The sequence below is a fragment of the Knufia obscura genome (assembly GCF_036327395.1).
Source record: "Knufia obscura strain CCFEE 5817 isolate CBS 148926 chromosome Unknown scaffold_2, whole genome shotgun sequence".
Classification (NCBI taxonomy): Eukaryota; Fungi; Ascomycota; class Eurotiomycetes; order Chaetothyriales; family Trichomeriaceae; genus Knufia; species Knufia obscura.
Genome location: NW_027042688.1, coordinates 519,475 through 540,883, shown reverse-complemented (window position 1 = coordinate 540,883; position 21,409 = coordinate 519,475). Strand labels below are relative to the sequence as shown.

Below are 21,409 nucleotides of genomic sequence, written 5' to 3'. Positions count from 1 at the left end.
AAGGCTGGCTTAACGTTGGATCAGTCCGATGGGACGGAGCAGACACTGCTGCGGCATTGAGCTCGTAGCAATGCTGAGTGCTAGAGACGGACAAAGATGGCAAAAATGCTCTCGTAGCACTGTTTGAGGTCAATATCAACATGCTAGTATAAGGCCCGTCATCCTTACCTTCCAAGTGTTCGCACCCTCGGGGCTGACCAGATCGCGCAGCGATCCGGCCAGCCCCAAAGGTTAAGGCTGTTTCAGGTCGCGGCTGAAGGCAGTTGTGCTGAATTGCTTGGTGGTTCTGTCATAGCTCAGCCAGCGATCGGTCTGTGCGCCAAATCGTTAGCAAAGTAAGCAAGCCAACAAACATATGGGATTCATCATATGTCATGGAGTGCCACGTACCGTTTCCGCCAGCTGAATGCCTGCCCAAAGGCATCGTTCTACTCTGGGAGCCTGATGGGAGGGTTGTTCTAGCAATCTCTCATCTTCGTCAACCAATGCGTCTTTGTCAAAGAAGTTAGGCTCGTAGTAATATGTCATGGCCATGAGTCCCCGCATGGAAAAGTCCTCGGGAAGTTGACGCTTGCTCCCACCAAAGGACTTCGGGAAAGCGGAGCTTTCGATGTTGTCGTAGGCAATTCCACTCCGTCCGACGGTGTTGAGGAACTGGGCAACGTCATTCCATGGGATGCAAGTCTCAATGTATACGGAGGCGCCCGGCACCCAGGTCAAGGCTAGGAGGTAGGCAAGGACCATATGCATGAATGGAACCACGTTCTTGTTGCCAATATGGCTGGCAACGTCGGCGATAACCTGGTAGAGCATGGGTCCAACGTATGAGCTAACATCCGTACTGGCCGAGAAGGTCTTCTCGGATGCCAGAGCCGGTGGCGACACATGATCATCTGATATGGTTCCTTTCCAATATCTGGTCTTGATATCATTTGTGATGTTCGGATCGTTCGCAACAAAGTCTTTTGGAAGCTTGTCAATCTCCTTCTTGTTGTTCTCGCAATAGATTTGCTTCAAGTGTTGTTGATGCTTGTAAATCATCCCAAAGAGCTGGTTGTCTGCGTTGCCGAAGTCCATCATCATGGCGAATAGGGCTCCCGCTAGCTCTGGTCCTTGTACCTTGAAACGGGATCCGGAGCGTGCTAAGTGTCCTTCCAGATGGGATGCAAATTGTTTCCTGTACATCTCGAACTCGACCACACTCCTGCGCTTGAAGAGTATCGCTGCAGCACAAACGAAGGAGAACTCGGCTGGTTGATACCTGGAGGTGGGCGCACCTGGCTGGTCCAGCAACGGGTTGAACAGAAGGAGGATCGACTCGCCGGCATTCTTGAAGGGGATGGCAGCAACCAAGGCCTTGCTGTAAAGGAACAACTGCTGTACGATGTTAGGACGTGCAAGCACAGCGAGGTGATGCTGTATTCTGCCTGTGTTCGGCGATAGATCAGCCGCTTGGTTATACCAAGTCCTGGCCGTGCTTGACCAGATTTCTCGATCTCGTAAGTCAGCTTCCTCGATGGCCATACGATATCTAGCTAAGTCTCCTAGACACTCGATCCATGTCTCCAGAAAGTCCGGTACAGTTTCCATGAGTAATGCCATCATCGAGTACGATAGATACACGAAGGATAACATGTGCTCGAGTGACTCTGGCAACCTATGACGAAGCAATTCCAGAAACGCATGTATGCCATGTCGCCACATGCGGGCCGGCATTGCATAACGCGCAGCGAGCTCTCTGAGTTCATGGGTCTCTGTGACCGGATGGTGTGACGCACTGAAGAAGTCGTGATGTTCATTCAACAGTGTGCGATGTAAAGCAATGAGTGCTTGCCATTGTTCCTTACTGAGCTTGGTAGGATTCTGTGCCTGTTGGCTCACGATCTCGATACATTTCTTCTCTACCATTACTGTGGATGATCAGACACGGACCACTAGAGTTGTACTGAGTGCTAATTGCTTACCCAGTCCTGCATAGATGCCTTTAACTTCTTGAATAAGTTGGGAGACAGTGATGGCACGCGTTTCCAGATCACGCAGAAGACCCGGAGGTGGATGGCCGGTATCGTCGTCGAAGAATGTGTCGGGAAAGGCCGATGAATTGTCTGGGACTTCTGCTGAGTCGGAGTGATCGACAGTGCCGTCCACGTGGTCCGGAAGTAGGCTGAGATCATTTGAGCTAGCAGATGGGGATTTGCGCTTCTTCATATCAGAATGCAAGATATCTGACATCTCTTCGGGATTTGGTCGTTTGTTCTTTCGCGGTAAGGCTGCAGTGTAGTTGTCTAACGAAGCATTCCCATTGTCTTTCGGTCCTCCCTCGAGCTTTTGATGCTCAAGCTGATCCGTAATAAGTTCAGGTGTGGCCGTCGACGTTGCCTCAACCAGCATCGGGTCTTCATCTTGAATTTCGATCCTAGAGGTTTTCAGCCAATATCCCGCGCGCAGGGACTTCAGAGAACACTGAGACAGAGCCTTGCTGCTTCGATCGCCTCATTCAGGCGGACAGGGCAGCCGGGGAGAGCAGGACAGCACTTACTTCGTGGTATGCGCATGGTCTGACGGGGCTGCAGTGACTGGAGCCTTCTGGGCTGCATCCTTCCACGTGAACCCTTTGAACCAAGTAGACATGTTTGCAAGCTGAGAACAGATGAGTGGGGTCAGTACTTTGTGCAATCTGGGATCCCGCTCACGACTGAGATCTGTTAGCGTCGACAACCCTAGTTATCCCGCCTCTGGTGCTTACCTATTGTCTCAGCAACGTATGATTTGTTGAAGCACAAGTGCTTTGAACGTGAGAGAGTTCAGCCTTGTTCTGGGACGAACTTCGTTGGCATGAGAACTAAATGTGTACAGTATCGCACTTCGGCTTGCAACGACACCGGTGTCGAGACTTAATCCGGCTTATCAAACTCGATTGATACTGGCAAAAGCTGAACTCTGCGCGGCATGCGGCGAACTTCCGGACGGGCGAGGAGGAATTATATTATCACGTCTGATAGAAATAGGTAGTCGACTGAGTAGTCCGAAGACGTCCATGCTTTTAGGGACTATGCTGAGATCTTTACACGGCAAATGCCTCTTTGCCTTGTGCCCGTCGCGGCTGGGGACTCCTGGAGGACAAGAATAATTGCAGATCCCTGCCGGATGCGCCACCGAACGCTAAAACGTTAGCGTTTTTGCCTTGCAGTGCGAGGGGCACATGAATGTGTCCTCAAGCTTTCTGAAGTGCCAGTACGTCACCTGACACCTACGTGATACCGAGCACGGAGCAGTTTGGTCAGCCCTTTTTCCTTTCCCAATAATGGGGCACGTGGACACGGCGAACTCAAAGCAACACCTAATCTTCGCAGTGCCTTACGACCCTGATGCTAGAGCGGCAGTGCAGACACGATACCAGCCGAACCATTCAAAACAGACCATTAACTCACCGGACAGCACATTGCATAGGCTCGGAGATTGATGATCGAGTATCAAGTCGGGCGTTCTGATCTCAGCGGGTCCGGTATGTGCCTGGTTGTCGATGTCCAGATAGCCGCGTCTTCCTTCCCACGTTAATGTGACCACTATCATACAAAATGAAGGTTTTGCTAGGGATGGCGATACCAATGCTTCACCTGATCAGCCTAACAGTCGATACAGCCAAAGCAAACTCAGCTAAGTAATGGCAATGGCGCAATCGGTAAGTGAGCCCAGCTCCTCCTCTGTCCAGAGAAATCGAATATATCGCTGTTGCCTACCCTTCGACCAGCTCCATGGGCACAGGCGTGATATATTCGCAACTTGGCATATTCGGTGCAGAATAGACATCTGTGCAAGAGTGAGGGCCCACTCCCACGAACCTCACTCACAATGTCTTGGTTATCAATGCCTCAGACCGTATCCAGCACGGTATTGGAACGTGCCATAGAATTGAGCTACGCGCCAAGTGCTTTCCTCAAGCAGCGGATAAGTGGTTGTAATGAGAATAGGTGCGATCCGGCGGAATCGAGGCGAGAACGTCTCGAGAATTCCCGTGCTGTTGAAACTCTCGTTCTCCGTGTAAAACGTACGGAGTAGGGTGTCCTAGTCGGAGCCATGGTCCGTGGGCTTGCTTGTTTCGATACTGGGGATGGTTGCGAAGGTTAGCTTTCCGGGCGAGATATGGTCGGTTTCCACATGGCAAGCAATATTGGCTTGACCAAAGTGAGGATGCTCGACTGACCAGCATATCAAGAGCAAGTCAGAAAAGCTCAATGTGAACAATTTACAGTTGATGGCTGTCGGTTTTCAAGATGGTATTCATGCTAGCCACCACTTACGCGTAACGGAAACTTTTTACCCTGGACCACCCACGAATTTTAGGCTTAGGAACCGATGTATCGGGCCGAGTATCGGACGCAGCCTCCCTGACATTCTCTTTTACTGCTCCAAGGGTCTGCGCGACGAGCAGCTTTACAGTCCTCTATCTGCTCAATTATATTCATCGTCACCGGACGATGACCTCTGACCATGATTATCGTTTCACTTGCGATAACAGTGGACCGGGCACTTCCCGCTGTTGCAACATCCATTCGGCCTTGACGACCACAATAAGGCGTACGCGCGACGGCAACGAGCAAGCATCCTTGAGCATTGCTAAAGATACATGGGTCCTAGCAAGGAAGTATGCGCTTTCAAACCGAGTCACAAACAAGACTGTCAGGGTGCGACTTTCGCGCAGTGAGCCTTCCTGGTCAGCTTCTGCCAGCCAGCATTGTTAATACAGTGTTTGGCATGATACAGAAAGTGACTCGATCCAACATTGTGTGATCCGTGAGTTCTGATGGCAGCTGTCCTGACACCAGTTTCACTTCCGCCAGTGTACTGGCCTGCGGCTGCCTGGCAAAGAAAGTTGTCGACAGACGGGTGAGCCTCAACGATATTCGCAATCACAGCATTCCTAGCAAGCGAATCATTATCCCGGCTGCGACAGACCTCCTCAAGGGTCCTGTCTTAACTCGACAGGCATCTTTCATGGCTGCCTGATCCTATGCGTTGTATGGAGAGCTTTTGCAAACTCGCGATCCTATTATTGGTGGTGGCGACTGTGACGGATTCTCGCGATGCAAGGTTCGTCGCACCATGATTACAAGCTGTCGCTACGCTAAGAAGGGGCTACTGAAATGTGTCAACGCAGAGGATTTCGAGAGCTGTAAAGACGCATCCAAGAGTGATGGACGATACCTGTGTGGCAGCCCTATCTGAGGTGCATACCATTGCTCTCCATGTACTATTCTGCAGGCCACGTGGCACTTTCATTGTGGCGCGTGTCTCTTCGTCGTCTGTCTATCAACGAGGCCTCGAGCTTTCCTATGTTGGTATCTGCTCGGTAAAGCATATAGGCCTCGGTAGAGCGTATGTCACTACACTGTCCACGACGGAGGGCACGAAACTTGGCCCTATGCCGTGCAGAAAAACCGAAGAGAGGGGAAGACGACCGATCCTACGCGATCTCAAGTAGAGCTAGGTTGACACTCCACCGACCCTTCAAGGGAAAATATCCAGCTACACCCGGAAAGGCTAGAGAGGATATTGTGCAAGGCAATGCTCGATCTAGGTGAGGACGTGACACAAAGACCATCAGCATTCCATGACCGGGTGATCTACCTTGCAGTCTGCTGAGGAGAAACCATCACGTGGCTCGAAGGCGATATGAACTCGGATGACAGCATCTTCTGCTGTCCCGGCCCGCAATTCTGTGCAACATGCCTTCACTGCCGAATGGATTTCAGCCACGACTCACCCCTCAAATCGCCTTATTAACAGCAGGGCCAACAACCCCTTCATGTTCGTACCGAGACAGCTGACGGCAGGACCACAAGCACAATGATATGCCCAACAAGGAGCGAGGCGACCACAGCAACAAGATGAGTGCGTACACAGTAAGCACTGGTTGGTTGACACCCGGCCTCAGCTGTAACGCTCAGTCGCTTGTGCTCACGTCAGATCAGGATGTCAAGTGATGACACTCCCGCGTCAGAGGAGTGCCTACTCTCAGAGACTCCGGTAACACAAGCTCACCAGGCAAAATGATCCAATGGCATGCTCAAGCATTCCACCCAGTCGAGTCCAATATATGAGCCGGTGTGTCACAGCATACGGAAGAGAACCTGCTCCTACCACCTGATCGGAACGGGCTACTAGACGGTTCGGCAGCGACACGTTTACCGAAGTACAAAGTCCTCTTGTTCCGCAGGCAAAGTTCTGATCCAGACTACTCCACAAGCGCCGTCTCAGTCGTGCTGTTATTAGGATTCATCGCCTGATTCCTAGTGTCACGACATGAGCGACCGGCTGCTGTCCAACTGTTCCAGGAGCTGCCATTTCAGTCAGATTGTCATCTTTGCCCATTGCCTGATTCCCAGTCTCACAAGCTAAAACAAATTGATCTACCAACAAGCATTAGTGGTTTCGTGGCCACAGCATGGGCATCCTCCACATTCATGCATTGGAGCATGTCATCCAACCACCCACCCTCACTCAGACCAGGATCTCAACTAATCTCGAACTGCGCGACTTTCCAACCCAATGGATCCTGCCGTCGTTCAGCATCATCAGGATCCGAGCAGGAATTGAGGGCCTTATTTCGTCTGGTACTCAGCCACGCTCAACACGTCTTACAAGAAACCAAGTCTTCGACCGGTACAGACGTGCAGCAGGAGAAATCATGGGCCGCGGCATCAACCCCTTCCGAGCACCTCACCATTAGTATGCGACTCGCAATGCCCTTGATATCCGAACCGCTCTCGTGATCGTGACTTCCGTGTCTGAGGTACCTACCCATTTGTCAGCTTCATCCTAGACCATGAACTCGTCCGTCCCGTCCCCGTAAATACGTTCCTCACCGCCGCCGTACGTAGCATTCCGAACCATTCCCCCACCACAATGCCTCCACTGTATAGATATGTAGTTAAAATAATCTCTCAAACTCCACATTCTTGCGACTGCTTCTCACTGGCAGGGGCGCCCAGTACGGTCGGGCCCGTGAACCAATCATGCCACTGCACTAACAGTTTGCATTGTGTACCGTATACACGGTACACCAGCAAAGCCAACTTTTACATCTGTAGCTACTATCATGTCGCCGTAGAAGCACGTAATCCACGATATCCCCTTTAGGCAGGTCCTCAGCCTACGATGACTGGGCGTGCAGATAGCTAGTCAGCAGACAGAAGCAAAGCGGAAGGAGCCTCGTTTACCTACCACCGCACTTTGACTAGTAGATTTGCCTTGCAGTAGGAGTACTACTTGGAGCAGCAGGATGGTAGATATGCAGAATTATAAAGGCTCACCGTGGCATGCGCCAGTCGCGCGTCAGCGGAGTCGGACGAGTCCGGATGCGAAAGAAGAAATGAGGTGGGATGCAACGCAAGGTGTTGTGAGCATGGTGTGAGGGCCATAGATGTGGGAAAGTGGTGTGAGAATGTTGATACACATTAGCAAGGCATGATTATGTACTTTTCATGACTACAACCATGGAGTTCGAGTTTTCCAATCTTGCCATAGTCCTCCATCGCCCTCTTCATTGCTTTTGTTGACGATGGTTGGTCAAACCCGGAGGTTTCTGTTTGTACATGACAAGCTAATCATGATGCTTGTCCGTTTTCAAGTGCCTTCGCACTGCGAGTACCGTGGAGGATACGAAACATTGATAAAGGGTGTCGTGTGCCTCAACATGAGGAAATAGAGGTAGAAGTCGTCGTTCCTGTCACATGTATATATATATAGTCCGTTCGTCGATCATATGACCAGCCCATCCTGGGCAGCCATATACTCCCTACGATACTTGGATAGGGCATTTGCAACCTCCGAGAACTCCTTGACGCCTTGCTCTCGAAGATCAGCGATTACCTTCTTTAATCCAAGCAAGAATGCGTCTCGTTGTTCTTTGTCTTTCATGTCATTTGCGCTGCTCATTTGTACAAGTATTTTGTCATCTGTGATAACTCCTGGTCAGTGTGTAGTCCTGCTGTTAGTCTTGGGAATTTTGCGATAGGAGATCGATCATCTCATTTGGGACATTTGTCGAATTCTTCTATTTCATAGGGGCCTCGATATCGGGTGTAGCATTCACGTACCAGATAAGCCCATGCCACCGAAATGCTGCTCTCCGCACTTAACGTCCGTGCACATCTGGCCTTCGAGCTCCGTAGGACATAGGGGTTTTCCAGCATCGATGCGATTACTGTATGTCAGTGAGCGGTATCCGTTCTTCACAAGCTGATTGAACTGTGGGTTGAAGCGAAACGACTTCAAGGAAGAGAGTGGGCTCTCGTAGGGCTTGAAGCGTGGAACTGCTGGTGCTTCCTCTTCAGGGAATGTGTCAACGTGCTCAGGTTGGAGCACGTCGGACGTGTGGTGCACGAGATCTGATGGTGGTTGGGTTGGCTGTTGAAGTGGAAGTCGCTCATCGTCTGTTGTCGGCCCAGAAGTGAGCGGTAACTCAACATCGTCAGCGACTGGTGGATGCGAGACTGCAGAAATTCCTCCCTCTTGCGTTGTCAGAACGTGTGAAGATCGATCCACATCTGCGTCTGTAAATTGTTCAGGCAGTGAAGAAGCTGGAACGTCCGGTTCTTTGCGCAAGCCGTTCAATGTATCTGCATTAAGGACATCCACTTCTTCGGCTGGCTCATAGTCGTCGTTTTCAGCTTCGAGTGGCTGCTGGAATTGCGTGGCATCCTCAGGATCGTATTCGTCGTTGTCCTCAATGGGTATTGGCTGAGCATCTTGCACTTCAGCGGCGGGCTCGTAGTCATCAGAGCCATCAGACATGCTGGCACTACCATCACTGCCTGCGTCGCTTGCTTCATCAATCGACATACGATCGTCCTCACTGTCATCAGCAGACCGATCCTCGCTTGGAGTTGCGGTAGTGCTTATTTGTGTTCGTTGTGATGGACCATCGAAAGGTTCCTGCTCTGCATCGGCTGTATCGCTAGAATGGTGATTTGTGCCATTCACCATATCTTGATCCTGGACCGCTGAAGTTGCGATCTGGAAGTTTAGTTGTCGATCGAGATCTTCCTGTTCAGGGCTATACTCTGTTTCAGTCTGCTGGCGGTCATGGCTGGGTAAGCGCAGATGTGTTTCTCCACTCGACAACATCGCATCCGCTGTGTTCTGAGTATCCACATGCTGGCCAACTGGCTCTGTTGTAGGTACGACCTCAACTTCAATCTCTATTGGAGCATCTCGAACCAATATTTCAGGCTGCGGCTGTGGAACTTCTGCCTGAGGCGAGCTTCTGGCCGTTGCTTGTGGTGTTGTCTTTGACTCGTTCTCATTAGCCACGATTTGATCATTAAGTTGAGTGAGCTCGTTCGAAAACTCCTTTTGACCGCTTTCACCGTCCGCAAGTTGATGTTCCAGTCTCTGGATTTCATTGAGAATAGAACCTTCTTCCTCTCGAGCCTGCGTCAACTGGGTAGTCTTCGCTTCGATGTCTTTACGAACGGCAGAGAGTCGAGTCTGCTGCTCGAGCAAGCGCTCACGAGTTCTCTCGACCTCCGCATCGAGTACTGGCATGCCATCTTGGAGTGCCTGCTTTCGGGTATTTTTGCGCATCAGATCCGCCTTCAAAGCTGCCATTCTGTTCTTCAACTTGTCTTGATTAATCTTTGGGCGTGAGGCTGGAGTGCCGTTTTCCAGGGGTTTATCGGAGTCGCTCAATGCGGGTATCTCTTTTGCCTGGACTGTCTGTTTGTTCAGGGGGCTAGACAATGATGCATCTGCTGGGTTCGGTGCAGCGGCTCCGTTTGTAAGTTCCATCTCTTGCGGTATATCTACCACTTGCGAGACCTGTCTTTTCGCTTGAGGCATTACATTGCTCGAAAATGGCTCAGCACTTCGTTTGAGGGACATCGGCTCGGCAGGCGCAGGTATAACAACAGGTGGTTCAGGTTGATCGCCTTCTTCAGCTGAAGTTAAGAATAAGCCAGGTATCGAGAAGCCTTGCTGCTTCATTTCTTCCCGGACCGGAGTAGGCAACGAGTTAAATTGGTTCACTGCACTATCCGCTGATCGAGGCTGCGCTGTGCTTCCCTGCGCTGGAGTGGGATCAGTTTGGGCCGTGTCAACAGTGACTTGCTTCGCCGGTTGTTCGACCGAAGTCGCATGAAGAGCTATTGGCGCAGGCTTAGGTGGTTGACGAGGAGAGACGTCAACAGGAGCCGGAGATGCTGATTGAGAAGATTTGGCGCTTGTTACAGCTTGGCCTTTCTTCAGAGCTAGTAGTTGTGCAATTCGATCTTTGCGTTCCATGGCAGGGTCAAGCACTGCCGGCTGAGGTGTACTGGTTGTTTGTCTTTGATGTTGCGACTGCTGAGTAACGGCATCATTTGAAACCGGCTCTGATGGAGCAGACTCTAGTGCAGGCTGCCCTGATGGGATGTCTGCAGTATGACGCTCAATACCTAACTCGGTGAAAAGCTGATCCAGGACAGGTGGTTTGATACCTTCCTGGACGAGATTCTGATACGTTATGCCAGCTGATATGAAATCTGAAATTGCAGCTCGTGCTTTGTCGTGCTTTTCTTTCCTGGACAGTTGCGTGTCCCGCTCTTTCTCGGTAGTCTGCGAGACTGCATTCCGAGCTGTCGCATCTGAATTCCATTGCGCCGCATGTTCGTTGTTGAGGGTTTCAGGATGCGATTCTTGTTGCATAACCCGACTCAGGTTTGTTCCATCCAGACCAGGTATTGGCAAGGGCGGTGGCTGATACGTAGCTGCTACGTTTTGTGGCGTCTCCTGATGTGGCCGTACTGCATAACCATTCTGCGCTCTAAACGGAGACTGGCTTACGGCAGGGCTAGATATCTGTGGGAAAGGTGGCCGAGGATGTTGAAAGTTTAGTGGTGGAGGCTGTTGGTGTATTGGTGCGGCTGCAGGATGTGGACTCGGTGCAAATGTGGAGGGGAATGCTTGTCCAGGCGGAGGTGGAGGCGGTGGAGGCAACCCATGGGCCTCTATATGTTTTCTCAAACCCTCGAAGTCGGTATTGGGAGGAAAAAGGAAGGGTAGCGGAGGAGGGGTGGAGGTGTTGCTGTTCGCCTCGAAGCGTCGCGAGTTGGAAGCCTGCGCAGCGAAAGCTGGGTTGTGATGAAGTCCCTGTGGAAAGGGAGGGCCATTCGGGGTTTGAGGGTTTCCGTTGTAAGGTTGATAGAAAGGCGGCGGAGCATACTGCCCGGTGACGAAGTGCGGCGGTGGTACAGAATTTGGGTTAGCCATAGCTGATTAGACACAGGAGACCGAGCTCAATGTTGGTAGGTGTATATGTGTGTATGGGTGGAAGAGAGAGAATCAAGTCAGAACGCGCATTAAATCAAGGCATGGCAGGTCGATGAGGCCTTCCAGAACCTCGAGTCGTTTCAGCAGTCACCAAAGAGCAGGTGAAATCATCAATGCGATGCACTCGAGGACGAGGCGCAATTGAGAGTGATATGGTGCTGCGAGGAATGGTACTGGATGAGATGGTTTCATTAATCCTGCACTGCATCTCACGACTTGGTCGCGCTTGAGGCACGTGATCGCGAGATTTATTTTGCTGCCTTGGTGCCCGGAAATGCCCTATGACGCGTCTCGGAGGATTGGTTGTCCTCAACAACGGGCGATCACAACAGACGAAGCTGGGGTCGAGATTAGCGCCAGAAACAAGTAATCTACGTCGATGGTCTGCCAGTACTTGCATCTCGTCGTCGACATAGATTACCATGCATGATACACGATAATTGAGCAAACATGATTTTGCACGAAGTCAGTCCTTCATCGACGCCATTCAGCAATAACCATGGCCAAAGATACAGCAGACACAATTCCCCAACTCCAGTAACGACAGAAATGTCACAAGCAATGCCGCTGTCGCCGTCGAGTCAACAGAAACAGACACGATTCGCGACCCCAAATGCATTGGGCCAGAGTCGACAACAATCACAGTCACCCGCTCCTAATTTCAGTCCAATTCCAACACATATCAGAGGAAATTCGATACAGAGATCAAGCTCTTCAAGTACATTCGCACCTCCCTTTGTCAAGTCTGAAGAATTCCGAAAGAGTGAAGACAGGGTTTCGGCCATTGAAGGAGAAAATGACTTCTCTGGCAGGAGATATGTTTGGGTCAGAGATCCAGAAAAGGCATTTGTGCGAGGTTGGATCGTCGAGGACTTGTCGCAACAGAGAGTCCTTGTACAATTTGAGAGTGGCGCGCAGATGGAGGTTGACTTGGGCGATGTCGATAAGGTCAATCCAGCCAAGTTCGATAAGGCCGACGATATGGCTGAGCTCACCCACCTCAACGAAGCCTCAGTCATCCACAACCTGCAAACACGATACCAGTCGGACCTGATATACACATACTCGGGGCTGTTCTTGGTCGCCATAAATCCATATTGCCCACTTCCCATTTATGGCAACGATTATGTGCGCATGTACAAGGGCCAAACAAGAGAAGACACCAGACCACATATTTTCGCTGTCGCAGATGCTGCCTTTCGTCGGCTGGTAGAGGAAGGTGAGAATCAGAGCATCCTGGTTACTGGTGAATCTGGCGCAGGAAAGACAGAGAACACCAAGAAAGTCATCCAATACCTCGCTGCAGTAGCCACATCAGATTTAGACACTCCACTAGCAGGACGATCGCCTGCAAAGCAGCTTTCGAACTTGTCACAGCAGATATTACGAGCCAATCCGATCCTCGAGTCGTTCGGTAATGCGCAAACTGTACGAAACAACAACTCCTCACGTTTCGGAAAGTTCATCAGAATACAATTTACAAGATCAGGTCAGATCGCAGGCGCTTTCATCGATTGGTATCTGCTTGAGAAGTCCAGGGTCGTCAAAGTCAGCCAGCAAGAACGGAGCTACCATGTCTTCTACCAGATGCTTGCCGGTGCAGACAAGCGCCAGCGCGAGTCTCTTTTACTCTCCGGTCTCGATATCGAGGACTTCGCCTACCTTCGAGGCGGCAATGATACCATCGGAGGTGTTTCGGACCGTGACGAGTGGAACTATCTAATCGAAGCATTCCATGTGATGGGTTTCTCCGAGCAAGAGCAGAATGCAATATTTAGAACAATTGCTGCCGTGCTGCATATTGGCAATGTTGCGGCCAAGCAAGAAAGTCGTGCCACCGATCAGGCGATGCTAACGGCAGAAGCAAAGGCGTCGTTGGACAAGGCGTGTCGACTTCTCGGTGTGCAGACAGAGCCATTCATTAGGGGCTTGCTGCATCCAAAGGTCAAAGCAGGCAGAGAATGGGTTGAAAAAGTACAGACCGCAGAGCAGGTACGATTCGCCTTGGACGCTCTTGCCAAAGGTATTTACGAAAGAGAATTTGGTGACCTGGTCAGCAGGATCAACAAACGGCTGGACCGTGGTGGCTTGACCAGCGATGACAACCACTTTATCGGCGTTCTTGATATCGCTGGATTCGAAATCTTCGAGAACAACAGCTTCGAGCAGCTATGCATCAACTACACCAACGAGAAGCTGCAACAATTCTTCAACCACTACATGTTCGTTCTTGAGCAAGAGGAATATGCCAGAGAACAAATTGAATGGCAGTTCATCGACTTCGGCAAAGACCTACAGCCAACAATCGACCTGATTGAACTGCCCAACCCGATAGGCATTTTCTCATGTCTTGACGAGGACTCAGTTATGCCAAAAGCGACAGACAAATCATTCACGGACAAGTTGCACGCGCTCTGGGAAAAGAAGACGCCCAAGTACTCTGCTGCACGACCTCGACAAGGTTTCATTCTGACACATTATGCTGCGGAGGTCGAATATTCGACGGACGGCTGGCTGGAAAAGAACAAAGATCCTCTGAACGACAACCTTACAAGGCTTCTCGCATCCTCGAGAGATGATCATGTCTCCACCCTCTTCAGCGATTGCGTTGACGAAAGTGATGAGCTCTACAGCCCACGAAGCAGGGTGAAGAAGGGCTTGTTCAGAACAGTGGCTCAGAGGCATAAGGAGCAGCTGACAAGTTTGATGAGACAACTTCACTCAACACAACCACATTTCGTCCGTTGCATATTACCCAACCACAAAAAGAAAGCGAAACAATTCAATGCACCGCTCGTCCTTGATCAGCTTCGGTGCAACGGCGTTCTCGAAGGCATCCGAATAGCCAGAACAGGCTTCCCCAACAGGTTGACATTTGCAGAATTCCGATCAAGATACGAAGTACTATGCCAGAACATGCCGAAAGGGTACCTTGGAGGACAAGAAGCCGCAAAGATCATACTCGACCGGCTGAACCTAGATCGATCAGTATTCCGCGTTGGTATCACAAAAGTCTTCTTCAGGGCCGGTGTGCTGGCTGATCTTGAGGAACAAAGAGACAGTCTTATCCGCGAAATCATGTCGCGCTTTCAATCAGTCGCTCGAGGCTTCATGCAGCGGAGGATAGCATACAAGCAGCTGTATCGTGCAGAAGCGACTCGAGTCATCCAACGAAACCTCAATGTCTACCTCGATCTGCAAGCGAATCCTTGGTGGCGGCTCTTTGTACGCATGCGACCACTGCTAGGCGCAACCAGAACAGCAAGTGAGGTTAAGAAGCGCGATGAGCGGATTGAGCAACTACACACGAAGATGAGGCAAGACCAGCATGAGCGACAGAGAGTAGAGGAGGAACGAAGAAGGGCGGAACTCAACATGCATCAAATCCAGCAGACGCTAGAAGCGGAACGAGCGCTAGCACTAGACAAAGAGGAGATCTTCAAGCGGCTGCAGCTCAGAGAAAATGAACTGAGCGAAAAGCTTGCTGAAGCCATTGTCGAGCAGGAACAACTCGAAGACCAACTTGATGCGGCCATCGACGGCAAGCAGCAAGGCGAGGAAGAACTAGTAACACGTCGCGATCAGGTGATACAAGCAGGCCAGATCATCACGAGGCTCGAATCAGACAAGAAAGACCTCCAGAAGCAAGTGGAAGACCTCAACGACGAGCTCGAACATGCCGAGCGAGATACGTCGAAAGTCGACGGTCTTGATCAAGAGATCCGCTCCCTCCGCTCACAGCTGGGTGTCAAAGACCGCAAAATACACGAGCTGGAGTCGAACCATTCAACCAGCGACCGTGAGAAAGACACCAAGATATCGGGTCTCGAAGCAGAACTACGAAGCCTTAAATCCCAACTCTCACAGAAAGATCGACGATCCGATGACCTAGAAAAGAAACTTGAATCGTTGCAGCGCTCCGCAAACGAAGAGAAAGAGCGCAACACAAACTCCTTCGAATCACAACTACGCAGTCTAAACAGCCAACTCGGCACGAAAGACCGCAAACTAGACGACCTCGAGGATCTCGTCGTGAAGAAAGACCAGCGCGTCCAAGATGTAGAAGCACGTCTACTGGCAGCCAACAAGGAACTGACGAGCCTCCGCGCGCAAATGCAAGATCTCGAGGCCGACAACGACGATCTCCAAGCTAAATTCGACAATCTCTCCTCCTCGAAACAGCACCACGAAACCGTCCTCCGCCAGAAAGATAACGAGATTGCCACCGCAAGGCGACAACTCCAGGATTCAGAGGACCAGCTGGGCAAACTGCAGAGCGAGAATAAGAGTCTGAAACAGCGGCATGACGATGCGGCTAGGAGGCATAGTGACGTCGAGCGTGAGATGGAAGATGTGAGGAGGAAGAGGGCGCTGATGGATCGGGAGGCGGAGGAGGTGAGGAGGAAACTTGAGGGGATTATGCCGTTTTTTGATAGTCATTTTGGAAGTAATATGTGAGGGATGCTTGTATCGATGGATAGGGGGGGAAGATACCCATGGTGTGTATGCGTCTGATGAGCGTTGATGTTGATTCTGTAGGGTTGATTGAGTAATGGTTGATGAGATTCATGCATGGCGACGGTGGACAGTGGCGTAGTATTTGGGTTTTGGCTGCAAGCACACGGGATGGATGGGGTTGGTGGTGATTGTTGGATCCGAGTCGTCAGATAGTGTGCAGGTAGTTACTGTTGAGCGTAATATTGATTATTGCTCGACAAACTGTTGTTTCCGGTCTAAGCTCTCTCTTTCACAGGTAGCAGTTTCGACCCTGGCGCAGACCTCAAAAGTCTACTTGGTTGTGCCTTCCCATACCATTAATTGCTATTGCTTACGGCAGTCCTTCTGTGACCTCTTCGAGAAAAGTACACAGACGGTGACTCCCATTTGTGTTCAGGCAGAAATGCCACTTGTGTCGATCAGTCTTCTTGATCGCTAATAGCACGTGTTCGGGCAGACACCAGAGCTCGATGCGGACACCTTGGACCTCAGTCCAACCCTCATCACCATCACAAAAGCATGTCCCCCGACTTTCTGCTAACAGAAGCACATACTCATGAGCTCCCGGCACAGTCATGTCGCTAATCCGCCGTCCCTATTGCCGACGAGAAGCAGTGGTCAGGCACATGGCATTGTGTGAGTCCTGCAGACGATAAGAAAAAGGCTGGGCACGCACATGTCCTCTGCCAAGTCCGCCTTATCGAGAGTCTCCTATTAGCTATGCATTGACCTCCTTCCTCTACGAGTTCGGTTCCTCAAAAGAAGCCTTCGGCTGCTCTCTTCGTAGACGCTACCAAGATGCTGAACCCGGTGAAGCTTGCATTCTGCAAATCCAGATGTAGGGTCAAGCTGGAAACGTGGTAGCCGGAGGCTGCGCAAGACCACTCATCTGCAAGAGCTATGATAAGAGGCCGGTACTGGCACATGGATTCGTGCTGAATGGTATAAAACAGCCATGTCTCGTGGCTCAACATGTACTCGGCAGCAGGAAAGTTGATATGGCGAGCTACAAATCAGCTCTGGCTGCAACAGCCCTGCTCTCACTTACACTTGCTGCCCCTCTCAAACGATCGCAGGCTGTTCAGCCAGTGACCAGCATCAAATATGGCGACCTCGTCTTCGACTTGGGCGACATCACCTACCTCGCCAGTGTTTCGAAACCTGTCACGACAGTTAATGGCATTAGTGGAGAACCTGGCTTCGCTCCGGTCACTGTCCTGAAGGTCGACGGGTGCACCATAGATGCCAGCACTATCAGCAGCACAATCGACAGCTACCATACAGGCGACGATGTGTTCAGCGAGTCATTCTTGCATGGCACGTTCATCTCCTCAACTTGTGCCGGAACTGCACAGCTTGGGGCCGATGCATCATCCTACCTCAGCGGCATTAACTCGACATTGCTCGACCACGGCTTGCCAAGCACTGTTGAACCTGGCCCATATCTTGCCAGCATTGCCAGCGACGGGTCCATAAGCCTCTCGAAGGTCTATAGGCTCTACCAGGACCGGTACCGCGACTTTGTCTTTGGCACATACCCTGCGCCAGAAGTTGGCACATACCAAGCACTGCCCAACCTTCTGACAGAGTTTCAAGACCTGCTCATCCCGGTGCCCTCGAGGATATACAGCTGGTCTGACCCACGACCACTTGCAGGTGTTCGCGTTGCAGTCAAGGACCTCTACGATTTGGCAGGAACTCAAACCTCAGCTGGCAGCAGAGCCTGGGCGGAGATTACACCGATCGCAAACGAAACTGCACCATCTATTCAGCAAATCATTGATCTAGGCGGTATTATTGTTGGAAAGCAAAAGACAGCTCAATTCGCGTCTGGTGCCGACCCGTGGGACTGGTATGACGTTCAGTATCCATTCAACCCCCGAGGTGACGAGTGGCTGACCTGCTCGGCGTCCTCAGCGGGTGCAGGCTGCTCGATTGCGGCCTACAACTGGCTCGACCATGCAATCGGCTCCGATACAGGCTCTTCAGTCCGACGTCCCGCTGCGGTCTCAGGCACTTACGGCAATCGTCCAAGCCAAGGAATGATCTCTCTAGTTGGTGTGAATCCACTCGGTGCAGCCCAAGACACAGCCGGTGTCTTCGCTCGTGACCCACTCGTGTGGTCGCACTTTGCCAAAAACTGGTACCGTCCCGACATGCATCAAGATCCAAGCACCAACGGCCTGGAACCATTGTCCATAGTAGACAGCTACGACCTCCCAACCACAATCTACTACGACCCGGATTACCTCCCCGTCCGCAACCCCGCCGCCAACGCCCTAATCAAACAATTCTACTCAGACCTCAACACAGCCCTAAACATCACCACCATCACAACAAACATCACAAACATCCTCCTCACCCACCCAGATCCCGCTGTAACAAACACAACATACCGCAACAACGCCTCCTCTCTCCTCAACACCCGCACGCAATGGCTCGAAGTCGCCGAACCCCTCCTGACAGCCTGGTCCTCGAAATACGCCGGCCGCTTCCCACCCATCGACCCAGCCCGTCGCCCAGGCTGGATAACCCGTACACCCGAGAACTACACCCAAGCCCAATACGACAACGCCCTCGCCATAAAACGCAATTTTAGCTCCTGGATGAACCACGACTTCCTTGGCAACGGAAACCCCACCATGGGCTCCTGCGCCGATAGCAGCCTCTGGATCTACGATATTGGGACAGGTGGTCTTCCCAGTTACAGGGAGGAGGACCTCCTCGATCGGAACAACGTCACTACCGCACGGTTGAGTTACACGCCGCCTGGTGTTCTTACTTCGGGAGTGAACTTTTGCTCGTTTGCTGGATGTGCGGACTATACGATTCCGATTGGGCAGGTAGGGTACTTTAGTAATGTTACGCAGGTGGTGGAGATGGTTCCTGTTACGGTTAGTGTTGTAGCGAAGAGGGGGTGTGATTTTGTGTTGTTTAATGTTGTTGAGAGGTTGGCTGAGGTTGGGATACTGAAGACGGTGAAGACGGGGAGGATGGCTTTTTAGGGATGTGGTTGCATGGATTGGCATTGAAGCGCGAAGCATGATCCGTCCTGGTCAACAGCCAAAACCTATACTCTGCTTTCGAAACATAACAGCATTATCGTTCCGTTCACAAGCTTAAACCGCCTCGAATGCACCGGGATCATATTGCGGGTCGTCTTCACTGATGTCAGCAAGACCAATACGCTTGCCACTGAAATCGAAAATGACCACGACATTGTCAATGAAAATACCTCCAAGCACCCAAAGATCGTTGCCAAAGTCCTCAGGCCAAGAGTCTTGTCTTATGATACTCGAAACGTACCTGGCAGGCTGAGAAGTATCTGGTGCACCCGTAGCGTTCATCGGATACTTCTTTTGACCCAAGCTAAAGTCGCTCTGGCGCAGCAGTATCGTTCTTTCGCCGAATTTGAACCCAATGGATGTCAAGCTGGACTCTGGATAGGAGAAGTAGCCAGGCTTGAACGACCTGGCATCAGCAATGCTTCTCATGATCGTTTTGTAAGCTTCAGCATTGGCAAGCATGAAGGCAGTTCCGGTATCAATCAGAGCACGTTGATTCCTCAACACTACTTGGTCGTTGACGATGACTTCATTGAGCTCGATGATCCAGCGGTTCACATCCTGTCGTGGCAGCCACGATATGTGGCCAGTATAGAACTTGGGATCCACTGAGCCAACAATGAAATATCCTCGTGGCTGCATCTGTCGTTCTTTGTCTATTCGTTCGGCGTTCTTTGGGTTGTTTCGTGGTCCGACTATGGACATCGAGGCGTACTTTACGCGTCGGCTTTGGTACAGATTAAGAACGAGGTTGCTGAGATCGATCCCCACAAGGTTAGGGTCTTGTTTCACTGGTAAGGCGAGGCCCATGATCCCGTTTGAAGACTTTTTGCGGAATGCGTCTCTGATGTTCGTTGTGGAGGCGGCGCCAAATGTCTGTGAGTCTGCCGTAAGCTTGCCTGCAGTGATCTCATCTGCATACACAGCTGCCGTCACTGACGACTGATCCGCGTAAAGAACATCAATTGATTTGCCAAGGTTTTTGGATGTTGTTGAATGTTCTGGGATATATGTGCTTTGGTCTTCCACAGGTGCATCCCTTTGATTCACCTGAGACTGTATCCAAAGTAGACTTGAACCCGTATCGAGAGCGACAAAAAATGGCTTTGGCAGTTGACCGACTGTGATTTGTGCATGCTACCCAAGCTTAGCGGAATAACAAGACAGCATAGAGAGCACAAACATAATTCAATAGTTCTGTGCCATTCCAAACATTTGACTGTAAAGGTAGAACAGCTGATCTAGAGGGAGTGACCTCAGAACGTGGAGTTGGTGTTATTACAGGGACTGTCTCTTCCGGTTCCGGCCACGTTGTTTCTGACGCTGTCAGAAGCTGCGACAGTCTCTGATTCAGATGTGCATTGGAGCGCTCGAGTGCATCAGTGTCACAGATTCCGTTTTCACAAATGTAATCAGGCTCCTCGAAGACTTTGTCGAAGTAGGCTCCCCAGTTGTGTTGCTCCATGGTGCTCAGTGTTGAATCAATGACCGCCACCCAGCAGATGAGGCCGATTCATTGATGCCAGAAGGTATTCACCGTCCTGCGCTGACTTCTGGCTACCTGGTAAAGCTCGTATATATGCCTCAGTGCAGGCATTGTCGTATAGAGAACGCCGTATTGACCTGTTGGGAAACACGTTCTAGACCCGCGCAGTCTGACTTGTACGGAATGTGCATCAGGAGGCGGTCTCGATAATCAATAGTTCATGCGAAGAACGCCACGCGAACCAGTCAACAGTTTGAACATCTCGGGTATCTGTGAGAGAATGCCCGCTGGTGCACGAGTATCGGCTGAAGCTGAGTTTCGAGCTGGACTTCCGTGGCGTCGGAATGGTTGCTGCAGGATCTCTACTGCCAGTGTAATCTGTCAACTCCTACAGTAAGTGGATCTTCCCCGCAAACATCACCCGATCTCTGATTGGCTCCGGATAGTTGTGAAGATTGAGCCAAGAAAACAGGAATCTCTGCTCTGTACATGTTGAGCGCCTCAGCGCGTACTGAATCGAGTTGGCTGCTGAAGGGTCGAGACTTCAACATTAAGGAGCCACTTTACCAATTGATCACTGGTTGAAATTTGTGATCACGAGGCAAGCCAATCGATCACACCTCATACTTTTAACATCGTGATACTATCGCGTCTACCAAGAACAACAGCATGCCAGAGCACATCATTCTGTCGATAGCTCCCCTGTTGGCGAAAGCATGAGAGTCGGTTGTACAATGAATACATCAGCTCAGCCACGTGGACAAGGGTCAGATAGCAGCAGAGACTATAAGCGAGAGCTGACAGTCTCCGAGCACTTCGACGCAATAAGCTCGATATTCTTCACATCTTTCGCAAACAAGCCCTCCACTGCTGTCCATGAACTAGGCATGAGGATGAAGTTATCGGCCCATAGCGCAGTCTTGCGAGAAATGGTGGAAGAAATGCTAATGCGCCCTTCAGCTCTACAATACCTACCCTGCCTGAGCTCGAACAAGCTGCAGCCACATACCTTGTCCAGCTGAGTAGTCGCATCTCTGCACACCTGTGCAAC

General features: G+C 51.1%; 5 protein-coding genes across 5 annotated transcripts; 2 read left to right on the top strand and 3 right to left on the bottom strand.

Annotated features, from left to right (window-relative positions):
- Window positions 1-231: 231 nt before the first annotated feature.
- PMZ80_002061 (uncharacterized protein) lies at window positions 232-2,631 on the bottom strand (the record flags this gene model as incomplete). Its single annotated transcript, XM_064870496.1, has 4 exons — window positions 232-312; window positions 391-1,910; window positions 1,965-2,416; window positions 2,540-2,631. 4 exons carry the CDS (start codon window positions 2,629-2,631, stop codon window positions 232-234), a joined length of 2,145 nt encoding a protein of 714 aa, XP_064732949.1.
- Window positions 2,632-7,761: 5,130 nt separating this feature from the next.
- On the bottom strand, window positions 7,762-11,250 carry PMZ80_002060 (uncharacterized protein; the record flags this gene model as incomplete). Its single annotated transcript, XM_064870495.1, has 2 exons — window positions 7,762-7,970; window positions 8,100-11,250. 2 exons carry the CDS (start codon window positions 11,248-11,250, stop codon window positions 7,762-7,764), a joined length of 3,360 nt encoding a protein of 1,119 aa, XP_064732948.1.
- Window positions 11,251-11,859: 609 nt separating this feature from the next.
- MYO1_1 (class II myosin) lies at window positions 11,860-15,768 on the top strand (the record flags this gene model as incomplete). Its single annotated transcript, XM_064870494.1, has 1 exon — window positions 11,860-15,768. One exon carries the CDS (start codon window positions 11,860-11,862, stop codon window positions 15,766-15,768), a length of 3,909 nt encoding a protein of 1,302 aa, XP_064732947.1.
- A 1,037-nt stretch (window positions 15,769-16,805) lies between these two features.
- Window positions 16,806-18,812, top strand: PMZ80_002058 (uncharacterized protein; the record flags this gene model as incomplete). The annotated part of the gene is made up of 1 exon (XM_064870493.1): window positions 16,806-18,812. One exon carries the CDS (start codon window positions 16,806-16,808, stop codon window positions 18,810-18,812), a length of 2,007 nt encoding a protein of 668 aa, XP_064732946.1.
- A 114-nt stretch (window positions 18,813-18,926) lies between these two features.
- Window positions 18,927-20,337, bottom strand: PMZ80_002057 (uncharacterized protein; the record flags this gene model as incomplete). The annotated part of the gene is made up of 2 exons (XM_064870492.1): window positions 18,927-20,009; window positions 20,056-20,337. 2 exons carry the CDS (start codon window positions 20,335-20,337, stop codon window positions 18,927-18,929), a joined length of 1,365 nt encoding a protein of 454 aa, XP_064732945.1.
- Window positions 20,338-21,409: the final 1,072 nt, after the last annotated feature.